The following is a 23,846-nucleotide window of genomic DNA, read 5'->3' on the forward strand; positions in this document are numbered from 1 at the left end:
ACAAGACACTGTCCCAGTTGTCATAGAACCTACAAGCAAACATTCCATGGGGGACACTGGCATTACTCAAATAACCACATGACCAGGGGATAATTACAAGTAGATGGATTGTGTCTAAAGAAGTGATGCCTGGACTTCCCTGGTGGTCCAGTGGTTAAGAATCCGTGCTTCTACTGCAGGGGGCATGGGTTCGATCCCTGGTGGGGAAAGTTCTGCATGCCACACAGTGTGGCCAAAAAAAAAGAAGACCGAAAGATAAAGAAAGAAAGAAGTGAGGCCTGAGCTGATATTCCAAGTATAAGAGTTACCTGGGCAAAGGTGAGGGGAGCAGAGAGAGGAAGAGTATTCTGAGTAGAGGGAACAGCATAGGCAAAGGCCCTGGGGCAGCAGGGAAGGTGGCATCTTCAAGGAACAAAAGAGGCCAGTGTGGTTGGAGAGAAGAGAGGTGTGGAAAAATGACCGGCAGTGGTAGGCTGATGGAACTTTATGCCCTATTTTGAACCTAAGAGTACCCAGCAGCTTCTGAAGGGTTTAAAGACAATGGCAGGGCTGTATTTTGAAAAGGTCCTGGTACCCCAAGTACTGAGCACAGGGTACTACCTGGCATGTAGTCAGCATTTGACACATACTTGTTGAATGAATGAATAACCAGGATCATTGCTGAAATTCTGGGATTTAATGTCTTGAATGCAAAAATAATTTAAAAGCCTGGAGAAACATCCAGCCCTACTAAAGCTCCAAATCATACAAATAAAATAAAATTCATAAAATTTTCTTGTGGACTTTTAAGGTTATTTCTACTGTAAACTCTTTTATTATTTTTAATAAGACAATTTTGTAGAACAATTTTAGATTTACAGAAAAATTGAGAAGATAGTACAGAGAGTTACAATATATCCTGCCCCTAGTTTCCTTTATTATTAACAAATTACATTAGTATGGTACATTTGTAACTATTAATGAACCAATATTGATAAGTTATCATAAGTGAAAGTCCATACTTTATTCAGATTTCCTTAGTTTTTACCTCATGCCCCTCTTCTCTTCCAGCATCCCATCCAGGATACCACATAACATTTAGTTGCCATGTCTCTGGGTCCTCTTGACTGTGACAGTTTCTCACACTTCCTTGTATCTGATGATCTTGACAATTCTGAAGACCGTTGGTTAGGTATTCAATATTTTGTAGAATGCCCCTCTACTGGGATTTGCTTGATGTTTTTCTCATGATTAGAATGAATATTATTAATTTTTACCTTAATCGAAATTATACGTGTACAAAGTTTAAAAAGGCTTATTAGTACTAACAGATGTATAATGGAAAAGCAGTCCTCTGAACTGTCCCTTATCACTCGCACTGCCCAGAGCACCCTCCTTCAACAATTTTGGCTGTTTTCTGGCATTTGCTGCCATATTTCTAAGTCCTATGCTGATCTTGCCTTTCCTGACTGACCAGTTTGGACACTGGCTCCTAATTTCCTGCTCTTTATGACACATGCAAATTGTGCTCTCTTTAAATTCCCTTCCCCTAGTCCCCCACTGAGGTTTGTGCTGGATGTCTTCCCTCAGCCCTTCCAGACCCACTCTGACCTGTACGGACCACATCAATGGGCTCTCTTACTCTAGGGCTTCTGGGTGGGTTGGGACACTGCAGGGCATAGGCAGGCAGCTGGAGTGGGGAGGGAGAGTGAGCAGAGATGCCCATGCCCTCAGTTACCTCTATTAGGTTGCTGCATCCTCGGCTCCACTCTCAGCACCCTCTCCATTTAGTTCTCTTTTTTTTTTTTTTTTAGTTCTCTTCTGTTACTGACAACGGCTCCTCCACTTTTGCCTTCTCAGGTGTGGTGGGGCAGGAATAATGGCTTTCGCTTGTAGTTTCTTTTCACTGCTCAAGCAATCTCTGAAATTCTCCTCAAATTACCCCATTTAAAAGCTGTTTCTGGGGCTTCCCTGGTGGTGCAGTGGTTGAGAGCCCGCCTGCCGATGCAGGGGACACGGGTTCATGCCCCGGTCCAGGAAGATCCCACATGCCGCGGAGCGGCTGGGCCCGTGAGCCATGGCCGCTGAGCCTGCGCATCTGGAGCCTCTGCTCCGCAACGGGAGAGGCCACAACAGCGAGAGGCCCGCATACCGCAAAAAAAAAAAAAAAAAGCTGTTTCTTGTTGGGATCCTGACTGATATATTACAATTTTAGTTAAGTCAATATTCAGTGTTTATATTATTATGACCATATGAAACATTATTCACCTTTGAGGCAAATAGTGTTTGATGATGGAATTTCCTTTCTTGATACAACTATTTTGGGGTTTTGTGTGTGTGTGTGTGTGTGTACTTAGTATATACCTTTTTAAAAGACTTTTGCTTTGTGTTATGCCCTCCTTGTTAAATCTTCCCATACAACTTTCCACAAGGGCAGGGGCATCAGCTTTTCTCCCAGTTCCATTTTATTCCAGGAGCATCCTCCCCTGGAGTCCCCATGTTCCTGCCCCAGTCAGCCTTGGGTGTTCTCTAGGTCTGCTGCCCAGCTGTCATACCCTTCCTTCTCTCTTGTGCTGGAATCCTAGGTTATGTTTCTTTTTGGGTTTTCTCACTCATTTTGGTGGCACATATCTTTCATTAGCTTCTTGAGAAAAGGTGTGGAGGTAAATTTTGTGAGACCTCGCATGTCTAGAAAACATCTTCATTAAACATCGCGGTTGATTAATAATTTGATTGGGTATTGAATTTTGTGTTGAAAGTAATTTTCCACTGGACTGTTGAAGGCATTGCTCCTCTGTCTTTCAGATCCTGAGGTTGAGGTTTAGAAATCCGATCGCATTTTTTATTCCTGGTCCTTTGAAAGTCAGTCAGTCTCTCTGTCTGTCTGTCTCTCTCTTAGCTTTTAAGCCGCTCTCTTTATCCCTGCTGTCATGAAGATTCACAGGGATGAGTCTCTTCATTCATTGTGCCCCTTGACTTCTGGGAAATTCTTCTGAGTATTTATTTTATTTTTAATTTTTAATTTAATTTTATTTTTTTGGCTGAGCCACACAGCTTGCAGTATCTTAGTTCCCCGACCAGGGATTGAACCTGGGCCATGGCAGTGAAAGTACTCAGTCCTAACCACTGGGCAACAAGGGAATTCCCTTCTGAGTATTTCTTTGATATCTTCCTCCTTTCCTTTCCGTCTGTTTACTCTCTTTTTGGAAATCCTAAGTTGGTTGATAGGTATGCTAAGTTTATCCTCCAATTTTCTTTTCTTTTCTTTTTTAATTTGGTTGGGCAGTGCAGCTTTTGGGATCTTAGTTCCCCAACCAGGGATCGAACCTGGGCCTCCAGCAGTGAAAGTGCCGAGTCCTAACCACTGGACTGCCAGGGAATTCCCTATCCTCCAATTTTCTTATTATCAACTATTTCCCATCTCCTAGTCACTTTGTTCCATGCTTTTGAACATTTCTTCAACTAGATCTTCAAACTCTAATGAATTTTTATTTCAAATATTATATTTTTTAATATCTTATAGCAGCTCTTTCTTATTTAGGTCCCTTTTTCAGAATATCCTGTTCTTGCTTAAAGAAAGTAATTTCTTCTCTTGTCTCGCTGAGGCATAGTATTTTTGAAGTTTTCTTCAGTTTCCTCCAAATGCCTTTTTAAAGTTTGTTTGAACTTTTCAAACACAATCAGCTTTTCCTGGCTCCTCTAAAATCATTCTTAAGGAAATGGACATGCTATGTCGGCAGGTTAGGATTTAAACTGGGCCATCAGCATCCAAAAACAAAGATCCCAGACAGGTCACAGACGTCAAGAGAAAAGAGGCCCCACTGAGACACTCAAATGAAACGTGGTCAATATACAACTTGGAGCAACCATGCCAACTCTTAGTCATTTTGGGGGGGGGAGGCGGGGGGTCTCACAGGTACGTCTGTTCATGCACGAGGGCACTGGGACTGCTGCAAGTCAACACGATGTCCCACATTCCCTCAACACAGTCAGACCAATGTCTTGTGCAAGGAAAGCTGGTTAATGATTACCATGAGCAGGTGCAGGACTGGAAGCTTTCAAGGTTTTGCTTCTTTTATCAGCACTCCTGAATTTATAAATGATGAAGCCCATCAGTCCTATTCCTACCCAAATCTTCTGGAAAACTTGGGTACAGTAGGGCTTCATGGGGATCCACACATTTTCAATAAGGCTTTGAAGCATCCTGGTGCAGGACCAAGCTCAGGCAGCCCCAACACACTCCGACGACTCTGAAAGGTCACTGAGCATGCAGGCACTCTTACCCATTTTATTTCTCCAGTTATAGTACCTAGAATTTTTAACTCTCCATTCACTTTCTTCCACCAGATTTGTTGGGGTTTTTTGTTTGTTTTCTCCAGTACCATCTTGAACCTAAATGATATGGCTTGTGACATATATGAATGCATAATCACAGTAACTGGCATTTACATAATCAACTGTTTATTTAGCAAGCATTTATTGAGTGCGTGCTGTATGCCAGGCACTGTGTAAGGCACTGGAAAAAAAACATGCTCAAGGCCTTGAGGTCCCTGCTCTCCAGGAACTTACTGTCCAGGGCAGTGGCTCAAGCTTAGCAGAGCCCACTAAGCCTGGGGGCAGCCACTGCAGTTCCTTATCAGATTAAGGATCTGAGGTTCAGGGAGGCTCCCTGGTTGTCCCAGTGACATGCAGCTATTCGGAGACAATGCTGCATCATGAACCTAAATATTCCTCTCTCACATTTTGTTTCAAAACCTGGGGGTATAAAGAGAAGCTGGAGAAAATAAAATGCAAAAGAAGGGTTCAGAAGAGACAGGAAGCTGTGCTAGAGTTCTTCAGAGAAACAAAACGAAGAGGATACACACACACACACACACACACACACACACACACACACGTGTATATATATATGGGGAGAGAGAGAGAGAGAGAGAGAGAGAGAGAGAGAGAGAGGAAGAGAGGGAGAGGAAGAGAGGGAGAGGGAGAGAGATTGATTGATATACTGCAGGAATTGGCTCACAAGGTTATGGAGGCCGGGAAGTCCCACATCCTGCCCTTTGCAAGCTGTAAAACCAGGAAAGCTGGTGATGTTATTGAGTCCAAGTCTGAAGGCCAGAGAATCGAGGCTGTGTAAGTCCCAAGCTTAATCTGAAAGCCTGGGAACCAGGAGAGCCCTTGCCCGAGCACAGAAGCTGTGACCTCAGCTCAGGCAGAGAGAGAATTCGCCCTTCCTTACCTTCCTGTTCTATCTGGACCCTGAACAGGTTGGCTGACGCCCATAAGCCCTGAGGAAGGCTATCTGCGGGTCTCAATTCACCAGTTCCAATGCTGATCTCTTCTGGAAACACCCTCACTGACACAACCAGCAATCTGGGCCTCCCTGTTAATCTCAGTGGAGGAAAATCCTCACAGCTGAATAACTTGCACACCTAGAAGCAGTGGCAGCCACCCTGTGTGTCAGAGTCTTATCCGGTGTGCCCTCCATGGCATGGGAGGCCCAACCAGTGCCCCCTCAGCTGTGAAAAAACACAGAGCCCTAATTCTGGTCTCTCTCCCAACCTAAGGCCCTGGAGCAAGAAATTCTACAGCAAAAGTTCACTAGAGATGGAGCAAGGAAGTGACAGATTGCAAAAACAGCAACAGAGCAAGGCATTGAGCCAAGTCCATGAGCAAGAGAAGTCAGCTTCACACCAGCAACAAAAACAAAAACGCACAGAGCTCCGGGAGGGCCTGCATGCGCCCTCCTGGCCAGGCTGCTTCCCCCTCCCATGTGAGCCGTCCTGAGGATGGAGGTGAGACAGCTGCTGGCACCCCTGCCCCGGCAGGTGGAATCTGCTGCAGGTTAGGATAGGCTGGCTCTGGGGGGAAGAGGAGTGTGGGGTAGAATGGTTCACCATCCCTTCTCTGGAGAGGTCAGATGATGACTTCCACAGGCTTTCTCTAGTGTATGTGTGTATATGTATATATATGGAAACTGAACATAATTTCTTTCTTTGCTGCTGGCTGCTGTTATGTAACGTCTCACGGTGTTTCCCTGGGACTCTCCAGGAGGTCTCATTTACTGCCTTAGCTGTGCTTCCCACTTTGTTCATGACTTCTAAACTGCTTTCCATAAAATTGAGCCATGTATACACTGGCTACTCTTGACATAATTTGTACCTTTAAAAGTATGCGTATATTGTCGAAGGCCTATGTTGAGAATGGTATGCAACGCCATAGACTGGATTCCTTTTTTAAAAAACTGGCAACATTTCAAGCGCAATTTTTAAAAAATATTTTATTATTTATTTATTTGGCTGCGCTGGGTCTTAGTTGCAGCATGTGGGATCTTTAGTTGCAGCATGCAGGATCTAGTTCCCTGACCAGGGATGGAACTCAGGGCCCCTGCATTGCAAGTGTGGAGTCTTACCCACTGGACAACCAGGGAAGGCCTTGTCCCTTCTCTTAAAAAATAAATTTTTAAATTTTAAAAATGTTTTAGATTTACATAAAAATTGAGAAGATAGTACAGAGTTCCCATATACCTCACACCCAGTTTTCCCTTTTTTAACATCATATATTAGTATGATACATTTGCCACCATGAATGAACCAATATCGGTACATTATTATTAACTAAAGCTCATACTTTATTCAGATTTCTTTTGTTTTTATCTAATGTCACTTTTCTGTTCAAGGATCCCATCTAAACATCACATTACCTTACATCTAGTTTCATGTCCTCCTTAGACTCCTCTTGGCTGTGATAGTTTCTCAGACTTTCACCTCATTTTAATTTTATATACAAGTTGCCTAAGTTAACTTTACAGTTTAGTCTTTTCTTTTCTTTTTTTGGGGGGGGGGTGTCTGGAAATGCAGAGTCAACCACTGGACTGCCAGGGAATTCCCCAGTTTAGTCTTTAAGTAACAGAATATTCAGTGGGACTGTGACTGAATTTAAAGAGTAATTAACATAGCCAGCAATGGATACAGTAACTGTTGGGACTGTGTGTGTCTTCATTTTGGGGAGAGCGTGAAGCCTTCTTCATTTCTTTTCTTATTTCTTCTTTTTTGGCTGTGTGGTGCAGCATGTGGGAACTTAGTTCCCCAACCAGGGATGGAACCCGTGTCCCCCCAGTGGAAGCACAGAATCTTAAACCACTGGACCGCCAGGGAAGTCCCGCTTTTTCATTTCTAAGATAAAAAGCTATATCTTGTTAGATGGAATTATAGAGAGGTTTTGTTGTATGAGAGTTCAAATGTGTGTAAAAAGGAGCATATGAAAGGTGCGTAGACAAAGAGGTAGACTCTGCCAGATATCAATTGACTGCCTCTCAAATCTAAAATTCATTCTTCATGACCTGATATGCAGGAGTGGAGCTGGTTCAGTTATTTTCTTTCGTCAGCTGGTTAAACTTTGCCAGTAGAGGGTGACAGAGAGATGCTGCAGGAGGAGAAGGAAGGCCTGGTCTGGTGTGTTCCTTCTGGCAGGCTCCACAGTGTGCGCTGCTTTTCCTATCACTCAGCTCCTGCAGCATAGATGGCTTTTCCAGCTCCTGCTGTGTAGACAGTACCAGATTCCCCAATACCAGATTCTAGCAGCTGGGCTCCTGCAGTGCCTAGCAGCCAGAAGCTCCATGGCCCAGCAGTCTCCCCTGGCACCCCTTTTGGGCAGTTTCATAGCAGAATGCCTCCAGGGAGACACCTCCCCATGAACAGTTTTCCTGGCACCATAATGGATGGATTTCTGGAAAGTTCTGACCACACAGCACCCACCATTCACTGAGCCATAGCCGTGCCCTCTCCAACAGGTCTGGATCTTGGCTCTGGGAGGGAGGCTTTTCCTTGGGTTGTCTTTCTCAGCCCTAGGCAGTGGCTGCTCCTGTTACAGGCTCTTCCTGTATTCTTTAGAGTTCTTTCTACTTTTTAGTAGCCAATTCCTCATTTCTCCAGGCTCTTGTTATAGTTAATAATACTTTACATTAAACTTGCCTTGTTCAAATTTCTGTGTGGTTTCTGCCTCCTAACTGGACCCAGACTAGTGTGCACAAAACATAGTTTCAGAATTGCTAACTCATTCCCTGTGAGAGCCACAGAGAGAAACAAATTTAGTAACTAAGCTATGATCTTTCTGTATAGTCCCTTTCAACTTTAGTCTTATAGTAGCCAGTCAAAATATTGTTTTCCAGAGTTAATTATGTTAGGTCTTTTCTTCCCTACCTCCTCCTGTGTGGTTACATTATTTATTTGTAATACATTTAGATTCCTTACTGCTGGTGTTCTGTTTGGGGTTCTCTTCTCATCCTGGTTGATTTGAATGATTTATTTATTCTGGGAGTATATGAACAATTACCCTGGTTCCATAAAAGTGTACAGGTATACTCTAAGAAGTGTTGAGGTTCCATCTACCTGTTCCCATTCCCTCCTTCTTTCCATCCCATTCCCATCCACACACCTTCTATAAGTATCCAGTCTTTTTAGATTCTGGTTTAACTTTGCTGGAATTATTTTGCCATTTGATAGATGGGGGCCTATAGATGAGTCTCAAGCCTTCCTAGAGGGCAAAGACTTAGTGTCATATTCCTCCTGTCCTTGCTTTGTTTGAAGGCTAAGGTAAGCCCATCCCAAAGCTCAATAAAAAGAAATATTTGCTGAAGCTGACCACTGAAAGTCACGTTGGAGGGCAAATTGGTCATTTCTATTAAAATGTATGAATTTCTACCACATTGCCATTCTACTTCCCAATATTTAACCTTGGGGGAAAAAATCACATTTGTGCACAGGTAGATGTGTTTTGTTTCTATAACATTATTTTTAATGGTAGAAAAACACACCAGAAACAACCGTAATATCTACCAATAGAGACTTCGCTAAAAACATAAAATGGGGGCTTTCCTGATGGTGCAGTGGTTAAGAATCTGCCTGCCAATGCAGAGGACACGGGTTCAAGTCCTGGTCCGGGAAGATCCCACATGCCACGGAGCAACTAAACTCGTGCGCCACAACTACTGAGCCTGCGCTCTAGAGCCCACGAGCCACAGTTACTGAGCCCACATGCCACAACTACTGAAGCCTGCGCACCTAGAGCCCATGCTCCGCAACAAGAGAAGCCACCGCAATGAGAAGCCCACGTGCCACAACGAAGAGTAGCCCCTGCTCGCTGCAACTAGAGAAAGCCTGTGCACAGCAAAGAAGACCCAAAGCAGCCAAAAATAAATAAATAAAATAAATTTAAAAAAAACAAAAAAAACCCCATACAATGGGGATAGCCAACCTGGCACAGTATACAATGCAATGAGTTTGTTTGTTTTAACAAGGTAGAGTTATAAGGAACTTAGAAAAAGCTCTAAGACATATTGCTGAGGGAGGGGAGGAGCTAATTATAAAAAGATAAATATGTTAGAATACCATTTATGAAAACTAACAAATAAATAAAACAATACCACATATTATATGTGGGTACATATATATGTGTAAAAATCCATAAGAAAAAGGTTTGGAAGCATGTATATCAAACTGAAAAAGTGACTTCATTTGGCAGGGGCTGGGGTGGAGGAGACAAGATTTGGGGACAGGATTTCAAAAGAAATTTTGATCTGTATTGTGTTCACTTTTTCAATATTAATGTGTTCGTGTGTTATTTGTATAATTAAAAACAAACAAATAAACAAAACACTGACTACATTAACTAAATCTCAAAACCCTTGAAAAGGGACTACAACCTATTGTGGAAACAGGTGACACAGTCAGTCAATACCTGCCCTCCTACAGAAAATTCTGGAAAATGACAAGGAGTCCCTACCTCTCTCTCTCCCATAAAATGTAAATACTTTTCTAAAAGTTGCCTGCCACTAAGGCTTGCTGTCTGCTAATAAAAGCAAGTAATGTAAGTAATGCAATAACTTAGAACCTAGATGCACAGTGAACACCATATACCCACCACCTGTATTCTACAGTTAACATTTGACTAGTCCTGCTCTATCACATTAGATCACTGAAATGTAAAACCCCAGTTTACATCGCTGCTTTGATTCTTTTCTTTGCTGAGCTGTAGGATGGATATTTGACCCGAGGAAAGCAACTAAGAGCCAAGGACAGAGTCTAGGTATTCCCAAGGCCTTTGCTTTCTATTTCAACCATTTGATGACTGAGGTGAGAAAGGAGACAACATTCCCACATCAAGGTTGTTAAATAACTAAAGATAAAGAGTGTATAAAATACCTTCAAGTTTGTATTTATTTTCCTCTGGGGAAAAATAAAAAAATAAAACTAGAGTCTTAGCCTCATTACATTAAAGGAAAAATGATTAAGATGATAATGAGCTAGAAAGTTGACTAAGCCACTAATCAAAGACAGAGACACAGATACAATGAGTGTTTTGGGCAAGTTGCTCTGAGGATTCTTGGCTAATCCTGAGACTTCCAGAGGCTTCGCATAGGGAGCCCCATCTCAGCCGGGACACAGAAAGGCACTTCCTGCCACTGTTCTCTGTTTTTTTTTGTGTGTAGCTTGAGTTAAGACCGTGCAAAATAAACAATGGAATTTTGCCCAGGCATCACATTCCCTTCTGGGAGGAAATTACTACACTGGTGTTTCAGCTCCTCTGTTTTGGAGTATATTTTCTGGTATTTTAATTTTTAAATCCCCTAGCCCTTCTCCTGCCTTTTAGGAAAATTACTTGTGTTTTCTAACTTTATAGACTCAAATCTATACCTTTTGAAAGTCTCTCTTTGACTTAGGAAGTTTGTACAAATAGCAAAGTAATCTGGCCGGGTGAGATTCAACATCCCCCACAGAATGCACATCATGTGTGCACCTGGAATTGTGATTTTTTTATATATAGAGAAAAGCACGTTATAAAGCAGCATGCATGGTGTGATTCTACTTGTCCAAAGTGCATGTTACTCATGTGGAGAATGTCTGGAAGGAGAGGAGTATCACGGGGTGGTGGGATTACTGGCGATTAATTTCTTCTTTTTACTTTCCTGTATTGTTTACATTTTAAATATTGAAAATATATTATTTTCATAATAAAAAGGACATTTTCATTTTGAGGCAACAAAAATGGGGGGTAAGCAATAAAATAACTGGAATAGAAGAAAATGCAAGCAGGAACAATAGGATGCAACAGAACTGAGGTTAGCACTCAAAATCCTCGCAGCCTCAATTGCTGTCCTGTTCCATATCCATCCCCTGCCAGACCATCATCCCTTCTGGCCTGCACCCCTCCTCCAGAAGCTTCCTGTCCGGGCCTCCTGTCTACCTGCCTTTTAATAATCCATTCTCTAAAGAACACCCAGAGTCATTTTCTTAAAGTGAAAATCTGATCTGTAGTTCCCCCCAACTTAAAACCTGCAGAGGCCTCCAGTTGCACTAGATAAAAACCCAATCTCATCCTAACCTCAAGGTCCTGCCTGTTCTCGCCTTTGTCCCTTTTCCTTTGGCTCACTTTGCTGATAGTTCCTGGGGCACTCTTCCCTACCTCAGGGCCTTTGCACTTGCTTGTCCCTAGCTGAGATAACTCTTCCCTAAGCTCCTCACATGGTCGACACTGCTCCTCAGAGTCTCCAGGAGTGGGGGCCAGGAATCTGCATCTTAAATATGTATTTTACATGATTCTCATGCACACTCATGTTTGAGAATCCCCATTCTAAAGCACTGGCTTTTGACGAGCATTCAAGGGGCAGGGAGTGTAAGAACAAACTTCTGACAGATACGTTGAGTACAGCGATGCTCTCTCAGCCCCTTGCGAGGCCACATGGAACCTCTGGACCAAGATATTCCTCAAGAGAGACCTAGGTGTGTTGGCTCGCAGAAGGATGGGACTTTAGTACCCCATAGTACCTCCATCCAAAGCTATTATGGCCAGAATTTTAGCTAGGAAAATTCTGCAGTGGTGACTATTATTTATTCATCTATTAGTAAATTAAACATGAAGTATTTACAACAAATTCATTTAAGGTGGGTTTGGAGACTGAGCCAGGAAGAGTTCTGAAGCAAATACATTCAGACACCTGCCTTAGACGTTTACTACCTGAGAACTAGCTCACTCTGGAGCCCCCATGGAGGACAAAGCCTTGGAAGGTACTGGAAAAATGGTACAAATGCGCTCTGAGCTTACACTCAGGGCAAGCTCCTGTGTCAGGCATGGGATGTAGTGGTGGCAGGGGGACACCACAGGAAGATGTACCCAGGTCTGCCCAGCCCAGCCCACCCACGAGGGCTTGCAGCCCCTTGGAGGAGCTTACCTTGGTGCAAAGTGGTTAGGGTAGTTTTGTTTTTTATTGTTTTCAAGGAATTCACCTAGTCCTACCTGGTGGGCACAAAGAGAAGTCAGAACTTTACAAGCAGGCTGTGGCAGGAAAAGCAATGCAGTCGTTACTTTTTTGTTGGCCTCTCCTCTCTGTGCTCTCTTTTGGAAACCCCCTTCCTCACTCCCTGTGGTTCTAGGCGGCTGCTAGTCAAGGTGGTCCTGTCTCCCCCTGGACCTCCTTGCCAGACGCTGAGGGGCAGGCTCTCTTCCACTGGGCTTGCTAACCTGGCCCAAGATGAGCCTTGTGCTGTCCAGTTCCATCAGGCCCACCCAGCAGAGAATGCCTGGGCAGTAAAGAGAAAGAGAGAGTCCTAATGACATCATACAAACCTCTAGATCCAGACAGACCTGAAGCTGGATCCACCCCTAGTCTTCCCACCATAGGTGCTAATCAATCCCCTTATTGTTTCAATTAGTTTGAGCTCAGTCTCTTCTCTTGCAACAGAAAGAGGCCTGACTCATGCACAGGCCTTTGTTTCTTTCGTTATTGTTCCAAGTCTCTGAATAAAAAATGTGCTCTTGGCAGAAAATTGTCTTTGTTATGCAATAGTGAAGGGCAGTCTCGGAATGTAGATGGGCCATGTTACAATCCTACAGGGTGGGTGCTTCTATGAACACCAGGCCAGGCACAACCCTCTCATTCACAGCTCTCGGAAGCTGTTCTCCTGTGGAGGAGTGTCACAGCTCTTACGCCCAAACGCTCTGCCCTCATACACTGTGAATCTACACTGATGCCTCCGACTCTAACCTAACGCCACAGAACTCATTCCAGCCTTCCTCCTTTCCATATTTATAACTCCCTTCCCAGCAGTGAGAAACCCAGCTCCCACTGTCCTCAACATACTTACTTGCTTAAACCTATGATGCATAGAAAATCGTTTCAGAATTGCTAATCCATACAACTACAAAAAGCAAGTGTACTAACTAGAGTTCAGTATTTGTTTATAATTAGTTATCATTAGTCTGAGGGGATATAGTCAGAACACAGTGTGCAAAAGTTACCCCTTCCCCACTTCAGTATGTTTACGTTATTCATCTGAAATAACACTGTTTGTTGTTTCTGCTTACGTTCAAATTTAAGGGACTCTGATCAACAATAAAAAATTGTTGATTTTAATTTTTGAGTATGTGAAACATGAATACAGTTCTAAGAGTCAAACCACACATAATGGTACACTCGGGCAAGTCTAACTCCTGCCCCCGCCCCTTCCACCCTGTTCTTACGCTCCCATCCCCTACAGCCACCCCTACTCTGAAGGTAACCAATCTCATTTCCTGGTTTATCCTTCCCGAGTTTCTCTTTTCAAAAATAAGTAGATACATCTGTGGTTTTTTATTTCTTCTTCTTTTCACACTATAGACACTCTTTAGCATTTTTCTTTGTTCACTTAATAATATGTATCCTGGACATCACTTCTTAACAGTTCATAGAGATAGTTGATCTTTTTTTACAGCTGCAAAATATTCCACTGTGTACATGTATTATGGTTTACTCAACCACTCTCCTATGTGCGGGCATTTAGGTTGCTTCCAATATTTTGCAATTACAAATAGTGCTTCAGTGAATAATCTTACGCATAAGAATTTTTGTGTTGTTGGAAATGTTTCTTGAGAGTAAATCCCTAGGAGTTGCATTGCCGAGTCAAATGTTAAACATATATATTTTTTTCTTAGAGGTTGTCCAATTTCCCTTTATATGAGTTCTAGTAATTTGCATACCTTCCAGCAAAATATGAATGTGCCTATTTCCCATAGCCTTGCCAACAGAATGCTGTGTCAAACTTTAAATTTTTTGCTAATCTGACAAGGAAGAAATGTTATCTCAGTGCAGTTTTTAAAAAATTTTCTATTTAGTAAACAAACTTTGGTGTATAATTCCATGAGCTTTAACATATGTATAGACTGTTTAACCACAGTCAAGAGATAGAACATTGCCACGACTGCCCCAAATTCCCTCATGCTGCCCCTTTTTAGTCAAACGCTCTCCCCACCACAAATTCTAGCCATCACTAATCTGTTCTCCATCCCTGTAGTTGTTACTTGTCCTCATATCATAAATATGTCTTGTCATAAATAGAGTCACAGAGCACATAGCCTTTTGAGACCTACTTTCACTCTGCATGATGTCTTTGAGATTCATCCATGTCATTCTGTGCACCAATAGTTTGTTTCTTTTTACTGCCCAGTAGCATCCTATTGTATGGATGCACCACAGTTTGCTTATCTATTTAATCATTGAAAGATCTGGATTGTTTTTGCTGATTATGAATAAAACTTCTATAAATATCTGTGTACAGTATTTTAGGTAAATACTTAGAAGTGGGATAGCTGAGTCATATGGTATAAATATATGTTTAACGTTACAAAAAACTGAAACCATAAAACTCCTAGAAGAAACATAGGTGGTAAGCTCCTTGACACTGGTCTTGATGATGATTTTTTGGATTTGACACCAAAAGCAAAAGCAACAAAAGCAAACATAAACAAGAGAGAATACAAGTAAAAAGCTTCTGCACAGCAAAGGAAACCCTCAACAAAATGAAAAGGCCACCTACTGAATGGGAGAAAATATTTGTAAATCATATATCTGATAAGGGGTTAATATTCAAAATATATAAAGAACTCATACAACTCAATAGCAAAAAAACAAACAATGTGATTAAAAAATGGGCAGAGGAACTGAATAGACATTTTTCCAAAGAAGACATACAGATAGCCGCAGGTACATGAAAAGGTGCTCAACATCACTAACCATCAGGGAAATGTAAATTAAAACCACTGTGACATACCACCTCACACCTGCGAGAATATCTATTATCAAAAAGAAAAGCAGTGACAAGTGTTGGTGAAGATGTGGAGAAAAGGAAACTCTGGTGCACTGCTGGTGGGAATGTAAATTTGTACAGTCACTATGGAAAACAATATGGAGATTCCTCAAAAAAATTAAAATGTTTTCTTCTAGTACTTGTATGGTCTCATATTTAATATTTCGATCTCAAACCCATTTGTGTATGATATGAGACATAAATTTCATTTAATTTCTTTCCAAATGGCTATCCAGTTTTCCCAGTACCATTTATTTAAAAGTTCATCTTCGCCCCCATGATTTTATTTAGGTCTATATGTGAATTTTTTATCCTATCCCATACATTTATTTGTCTATTCATGTGCCAGTAGAATATTTTAAAAATTACAGTTTTAATACAATGTCCTTAAGTCCAGTTGGGTTGTTGTAGATTTCTCTTTTGGTGTTTCCCTTCCTGTTGTTCATTTTTATTTTTCTATAGTAAATTTAACATTAACTTTCCAGCTCCATAAAGAACCTCATTGGTATTTCTGGTAATAGAGATAGGGATATTCTTGCCTCATTCCTGATCTTTGTGGAAATGTCCTTAGTGTTTCCCAGTGAAATAAAATACATTATGTTAAGAAAGTACCCAGCAATTTCTACTTTCATAAGTGATTTTTTTTTAAACAAAAATAGATGTAAAATTTTGATAAAGACTTTTTTGGGGATCAATGGATATAAAAATTATATGATTTTTCTCCTAAGGTCTATTAATATGGTATATTGTATTATTCGATTCCCTAATGTTGAACCAAACTTGCATTCTTGGAATAAATCCTACTTGGTCATGGTGTATTTTTTTTTTTTTTTCCGGTACGCGGGCCTCTCACTGCTGTGGCCTCTCCCGTTGCGGAGCACAGGCTCCGGATGTGCAAGCTCAGCGTCCATGGCTCACGGGCCCAGCCGCTCCGCGGCATGTGGAATCCTCCCGGACCGGGGCACGAACCCGTGTCCCCTGCATCGGCAGGTGGACTCTCAACCACTGCGCTACCAGGGAAGCCCTGTATTATTTTTTAACATGGTGTTGGATACTGTTTGCTAATATTTTATTTAGTATTTTTGCATCAATATTCACAATTGATAATAGTTTTGTGATTTTCTTTTCTTTTTTTTGATTATCTTTTAAAAATCAACTTCATTTGATTTAGGTATCAATGTTGTATTCGCTGCATTAAAATAACTTGGAAATTTTCTTTCATTTGCTATATTTTACAATAATCTATGTAGCATTGGGACTACCAGGTTTTGAAGGTTCAATAGAATTCCCCTGTGAAGCCATATGGTGTCGGTGTTTTTCTTAGTGAAATGATGTTCTGTTTCTTCTACAGAAATTGGTGCATTTAAGATTTCTATCTCTAAAGGAATCAAATTTGGTAAACTCTGGGTTTTTTTTAAAAGGAAATTCACCATTTTGTCCATGTTTTTAAATGTAATTGCTCAAAGGTCTACCAAATAAATTCTTATGATTTTAAAATTTTCTTCTGTTGGGGCTTCCTTGGTGGCCCAGTGCTTAAGAATCTGCCTGCCAATGCAGGGGACACGGGTCCAAGCCCTGGTCCAGGAAGATCCAACATGCCGCATAGCAACTAAGCCCAGGTGCCACAACTACTGAAGCCCACATGCCTACAGCCTGTGCTCCGCCACTAGAGAAGCCACCACACTGAAAAGCCCGTGCACGGCAACGAAGAGTAGGCACCGCTCACCGCAACTAGAGAAAGCCCGCATGCAGCAACGAAGACCCAAAGCAGCCAAAAATAAATTAAATAAATAAATAAATTTATATAAAAATTGTTTTTCTTCTGTTTAAATTACTATTTCCCCGTATCATTTCTTATTTTGGATATATGCATTTTCTCCCTTCTTTCTTGATTAAGCTAGCGAGTGGCTTATCTATTCTGTTAACTTTTCCCACCCCAAAAGTCAGGACATTGGCTTATTTAGATACGTTATTTTCCTCTTCTCTACTCACTAATTTCTGATTTTATCTTACCTTTATTATTTCCATCCTTGACTTCATTGTTGTTGTTGTTTATTCTGAAATTCTTTTCTGACTCAAGATTGAAAAATAATTTACTAGCATTCTTTCATTTTTATTGATATATGTGGTTAGTGATATGATATGAATTTTCCTATCATCACTGCATTATATATATTTTCCATTGATTCTTTTTTTTTAATTAATTTATTTATTTTTGGCTGCATTGGGTCTTTGCTGTTGCACATGGGCTTTCTCTGGTTGCAGCGAGCAGGGGCTACTCTTCATTGCGGTGCACAGGCTTCTCATTGTGGTGGCTTCTCTTGCTGTGGAGCACAGGCTCTAGGGGTGCGGTCTTCAGTAGTTGTGGCACACGGGCTCAGTAGTTGTGGCTCGCCAGCTGTAGAGCGCAGGCTCAGTAGCTGTGGCGCAGGGGCTTAGATGCTCCGTGGCATGTGGGATCTTCCTGGACCAGGGCTCGAACCCGTGTCTCCTGCATTGCCAGGTGGAATCTCAACCACTGTGCCACCAGGGAAGCCCTCCATTGATTCTTATATATAGGTTCATTATCATACATTAACATAGATATTCTTGTTTTTCTTTTGTCTTGTAGAATCCTAAGTTTCTCCCTCCTGTTCCTTTTCCCCATACAATCTCCTCTCCCCTCCTTTTTACCCTTTTCTCCCCCAAAGCACTGCCTTTCCAAAGGCTGCTCATGCACACTTTTTAGTCCCTTCCCTGTAATCAGTTCTTTTATTTACCAAGACTCTTTTTCCTTTACTTTTAAAATTTGAGATAATTTAAAAAGATGGACTTTCTCTTTAAATTTTATATAATTCACATATCATAAAATTCATTCTTTAAAAGTATACAATTCAAAAAAAAAGTATACAATTCAGTGGTTTTTTAAAGTATATTCACAAGGTTATGCAATCATTAGCACATCTAATTTGAAAACATTTTCATCACTCCTCAAAAAACCCCATACCCGAGACTCCGGGAGGGCTCACACTGGGGAGTGCTTCCCAGAACTTCTGCTGCCAGTGTCCTTGTCCTCACGGTGAGACACAGCCAACCCCTGCCTCTTCAGGAGACCCTCCAACACTAGCACGTTCTTGGTGCTGCAGCCAGGAGTCAGTGCTGTGCCTCTGAGGTGGGAGAACCAACTTCAGGACACTGGTCCACAAGAGACCTCCCAGCTCCACATAATATCAAACGGCGAAAATCTCCCAAAGATCTCCATCTCAACACCAGGACCCAGCTTCACTCAACGACCAGCAAGCTACAGTGCTGGACACCCTATGCCAAACAACTAGCAAGACAGGAACACAACCCCACCCATTGGCAGTGAGGGTGCCTAAAATCATAATAAGTCCACAGCCACCCCAAAACACACCACCAGACACGGACCTGCCCACCAGAAAGACAAGATCCAGCCTCATCCACCAGAACACAGGCACTAGTCCCCTCCACCACTGAACCAACTTTAGCCACTGAGGATAGACACCAAAACAACAGGAATTACAAACCTGCAGCCTGCAAAAAGGAGACCCCAAACATAGTAAGATACGCAAAAAGAAAAGACAGAAAAACACACAGCAGATGAAGGAGCAAGATAAAAACCCACCAGACCTAACAAATGAAGAGGAAATAGGCAGTCTACCTGAAAAAGAATTCAGAATAATGATAGTAAAGATGATCCAAAATCTTGGAAATAGAATAGACAAAATGCAAGAAACATTTTACAAGGACCTAGAAGAACTAAAGATGAAACAAGCAATGATGAACAACACAATAAATGAAATGAAAAATACTTTAGATGGGATCAATAGCAGAATAACTGAGGCAGAAGAACGGATAAGTGACCTGGAAGATAAAATAGTGGAAATAACTACTGCAGAGCAGAATAAAGAAAAAAGAATGAAAAGAACTGAGGACAGTCTCAGAGACCTCTGTGACATTAAACGCACCAATGTTCGAATTATAGGGGTTCCAGAAGAAGAAGAGAAAAAGAAAGGGACTGAGAAAATATTTGAAGAGATTATAGTTGAAAACTTCCCTAATATGGGAAAGGAAATAGTTAGTCAAGTCCAGGAAGCACAGAGAGTCCCATACAGGATAAATCCAAGGAGAAATACGCCAAGACACATATTAATCAAACTGTCAAAAATTAGATACAAAGAAAACATATTAAAAGCAGCAAGGGAAAAACAACAAATAACACACAAGGGAATCCCCATAAGGTTAACAGCTGATCTTTCAGCAGAAACTCTGCAAGCCAGAAGGGACTGGCAGGACATATTTAAAGTGATGAAGGAGAAAAACCTGCAACCAAGATTACTCTACCCAGCAAGGATCTCATTCAGATTTGATGGAGAAATTAAAACCTTTACAGACAAGCAAAAGCTGAGAGAGTTCAGCACCACCAAACCAGCTTTACAACAACTGCTAAAGGAACTTCTCTAGGCAAGAAACACGAGAGAAGGAAAAGACCTACAATAACGAACCCAAAACAATTAAGAAAATGGGAATAGGAACATACATATCGATAATTACCTTAAATGTAAATGGACTAAATGCTCCCACCAAAAGACACAGATTGGCTGAATGGATACAAAAACAAGACCCATATATATGCTGTCTACAAGAGACCCACTTCAGACCTAGAGACACATACAGACTGAAAGTAAGGGGATGGAAAAAGATATTCCATGCAAATGGAAACCAAAAGAAAGCTGGAGTAGCAATTCTCATATCAGACAAAACAGACTTTAAAATAAAGACTATTAGAAGAGACAAAGAAGGACACTACATAATGATCAAGGGATCGATCCAAGAAGAAGATATAACAATTGTAAATATTTATGCACCCAACATAGGACCACCTCAATACATAAGGCAAATACTAACAGCCATGAAAGGGGAAATCAACAGTAACACATTCATAGTAGGGGACTTTAACACCCCACTTTCACCAATGGACAGATCATCCAAAATGAAAATAAATAAGGAAACACAAGCTTTAAATGATACATTAAACAAGATGGACTTAATTGGTATTTATAGGACACTCCATCCAAAAACAACAGAATACACATTTTTCTCAAATGCTCATGGAACATTCTCCAGGATAGATCATATCTTGGGTCACAAATCAAGCCTTGGTAAATTTAAGAAAAATTGAAATTGTATCAAGTATCTTTTCTGACCACAACGCTATGAGACTAGATATCAATTACAGGAAAAGATCTGTAAAAAATACAAACACATGGAAGCTAAAAAATACACTACAATACAGTGATAATGAAGTGATCACTGAAGAAATCAAAGAGGAAATAAAAAAATACCTATAAACAAATGACAATGGAGACACGATGACACAAAACCTATGGGATGTAGCAAAAGTAGTTCTAAGAGGGAAGTTTATGGCAATACAATCCTACCTTAAGAAACAGGAAACATCTCGAATAAGCAACCTAACCTTGAACCTAAAGCAATTAGAGAAAGAAGAACAAAAACCCCCCAAAGTTAGCAGAAGGAAAGAAATCATAAAAATCAGATTAGAAATAAATGAAAAAGAAATGAAGGAAACTATAGTAAAGATCAATAAAACGAAAAGCTGGTTCTTTGAGAAGATAAACAAAATTGATAAACCATTAGCCAGACTCATCAAGAAAAAAAGGGAGAAGACTCAAATCAATAGAATTAGAAATGAAAAAGGAGAAGTAACAACTGACACTGCAGAAATACAAAAGATCATGAGAGATTACTACAAGCAACTCTATGCCAAAAAAATGGACAACCTGGAAGAAATGGACAAATTCTTAGAAATGCACAACGTGCCAAGACTGAATCAGGAAGAAATAGAAAATATGCACAGACCAATCACAAGCACTGAAATTGAAACTGTGATTAAAAATCTTCCAACAAACAAAAGCCCAGGACCAGATGACTTCACAGGCAAATTCTATCAAACATTTAGAGAAGAGCTAACACCCATCCTTTTCAAACTCTTCCAAAATATAGCAGAGGGAGGAACACTCCCAAACTCATTCTACGAGGCCACCATCACCCTGATACCAAAACCAGACAAGGATGTCACAAAGAAAGAAAACTACAGGCCAATATCACTGATGAACATAGATGCAAAAATTCTCAACAAAATACTAGCAAACAGAATCCAACAGCACATTAAAAGGATTATACACCATGATCAAGTGGGGTTTATTCCAGGAATGCAAGGATTCTTCAATATACGCAAATCAATCAACGTGATACACCATATTAACAAATTGAAGGAGAAAAACCATATGATCATCTCAGTAGATGCAGAGAAAGCTTTTGACAAAATTCAACACCCATTTATCATAAAAACCCTGCAGAAAGCAGGCATAGAGGGAACTTTCCTCAACATAATAAAGGCCATATATGACAAACCCACAGCCAACATCACCCTCAATGGTGAAAAACTGAAAGCATTTCCACTAAGATCAGGAACAAGACAAGGTTGCCCACTCTCACCACTATTATTCAACATAGTTTTGGAAGTCCTAGCCACAGCAATCAGAGAAGAAAAGGAAATAAAAGGAATCCAAATTGGAAAAGAAAAAGTAAAGCTGTCACTATTTGCAGATGACATGATACTATACATAGAGAATCCAAAAGATGCTACCAGAAAACTACTAGAGCTAATCAATAAATTTGGTAAAGTAGCAGGATACAAAATTAATGCACAGAAATCTCTTGCATTCCTACACACTAATGATGAAAAATCTGAAAGTGAAATCAAGAAAGCACTCCCATTTACCATTGCAACAAAAACAATAAAATATCTAGAAATAAACCTAGCTAAGGAGACAAAAGACCTGTATGCAGAAAATTATATGACATTGATGAAAGAAATTAAAGATGATACAAATAGATGGAGAGATATACCATGTTCTTGGATTGGAAGAATCAACACTGTGAAAATGACTCTACTACCCAAAGCAATCTACATATTCAATGCAATCCCTATCAAACTACCACTGGCATTTTTCACAGAACTAGAACAAAAAATTTCACAATTTGTATGGAAACACAAAAGACCCCGAATAGCCAAAGCAATCTTGAGAACGAAAAACAGAGCTGGAGTAATCAGGCTCCCTGACTTCAGACTATATTACAAAGCTACAGTAATCAAGACAGTATGGTACTGGCACAAAAACAGAAAGATAGATCAATGGAACAGGATAGAAAGCCCAGAGATAAACCCACGCACATATGGTCACCTTATCTTTGATAAAGGAGGCAGAAATGTACAGTGGAGAAAGGACAGCCTCTTCAATAAGTGGTGCTGGGAAAACTGGACAGGTACATGTAAAAGAATGAGATTAGATCACTCCCTAACACCATACACAAAAATAAGCTCAAAATGGATTAAAGACCTAAATGTAAGGCCAGAAACTATCAAACTCTTAGAGGAAAACATAGGCAGAACACTCTATGACATAAATCACAGCAAGATTATTTTTGACCCACCTCCTAGAGAGATGGAAATAAAAACAAAAATAAACAAATGGGACCTAATGAAATTTCAACGCTTCTGCACAGCAAAGGAACCCATAAACAAGACCAAAAGACAACCCTCAGAATGGGAGAAAATATTTGCAAATGAAGCAACTGAGAAAGGATTTATCTCCAAAATTTATAAGCAGCTCATGCAGCTCAGTAACAAAAAAAAACAAACAACCCAATCCAAAAATGGGCAGAAGGGCTTCCCTGGTGCCGCAGTGGTTGAGAATCTGCCTGCCGATGCAGGGGACACAGGTTAGTGCCCCGGTCTGGGAAGATCCCACATGCCGCGGAGCCACTAGTCCCGTAAGCCATGGCCACTGAGCCTGTACGTCTGGAGCCTGTGCTCCGCAATGGGAGAGGCCACAACAGTGAGAGGCCCACGTACCGCAAAAAAAAAAAAAAAAAAAAAACCAAAAATGGGCAGAAGACCTAAATAGACATTTCTCTAAAGAAGATATACAGACTGCCAACAAACACATGAAAGAATGCTCAACATCCTTAATCATTAGAGAAATGCAAATCAAAACTACAATGAGATATCATCTCACACCAGTCAGAATGGTCATCATCAAAAAATCTAGAAACAGGGCTTCCCTGGTGGCACAGTGGTTAAGAGTCCGCCTGCCAATGCAGGGGACACAGGTTTGTGCCCCGGTCTGGGAAGATCCCACATGCCACGGAGCAGCTGGGCCCGTGAGCCATGGCCACTGAGCCTGTGCGTCTGGAGCCTGTGCTCCGCAACGGGAGAGGCCACAACACTGAGAGGCCCGCGTACCACCAAAAAAAAAAAAAAAATCTAGAAACAATAAATGCTGGAGAGGGTGTGGAGAAAAGGGAACACTCTTGCACTGCTGGTGGGAATGTGAACTGGTAGAGCCACTATGGAGAACAGTATGGAGTTTCCTTATAAATCTACAAATAGAACTACCATATGACCCAGGAATCCCACTACTGGGCATATACCCTGAGAAAACCATAATTCAAATAGAGTCATGTACCAAAATGTTCATTGCAGCTCTATTTACAATAGCCCAGAGATGGAAACAACCTAAGTGTCCATTATCGGATGAATGGATAAATGGCACATATATACAATGGAATATTACTCAGCCATAAAAAGAAATGAAATTGAGCTATTTGTAATGAGGTGGATGGACCTAGAGTCTGTCATACAGAGTGAAATAAATCAGAAAGAGA

General features: G+C 41.0%; 1 protein-coding gene across 1 annotated transcript; it reads right to left on the bottom strand.

Moving 5' to 3' along the window:
- Positions 1-3,999: 3,999 nt before the first annotated feature.
- LOC307193088 (ATP synthase subunit ATP5MJ, mitochondrial-like) lies at positions 4,000-4,276 on the bottom strand (the record flags this gene model as incomplete). Its single annotated transcript, XM_079934608.1, has 1 exon — positions 4,000-4,276. Exon 1 carries the CDS (start codon positions 4,180-4,182, stop codon positions 4,000-4,002), a length of 183 nt encoding a protein of 60 aa, XP_079790734.1. The 5' UTR covers positions 4,183-4,276.
- Between the last annotated feature and the right edge of the window lie 19,570 nt (positions 4,277-23,846).

The sequence above is a fragment of the Stenella coeruleoalba genome (assembly GCF_951394435.1).
Source record: "Stenella coeruleoalba genome assembly, chromosome: 10".
Taxonomy (NCBI): domain Eukaryota; kingdom Metazoa; phylum Chordata; class Mammalia; order Artiodactyla; family Delphinidae; genus Stenella; species Stenella coeruleoalba.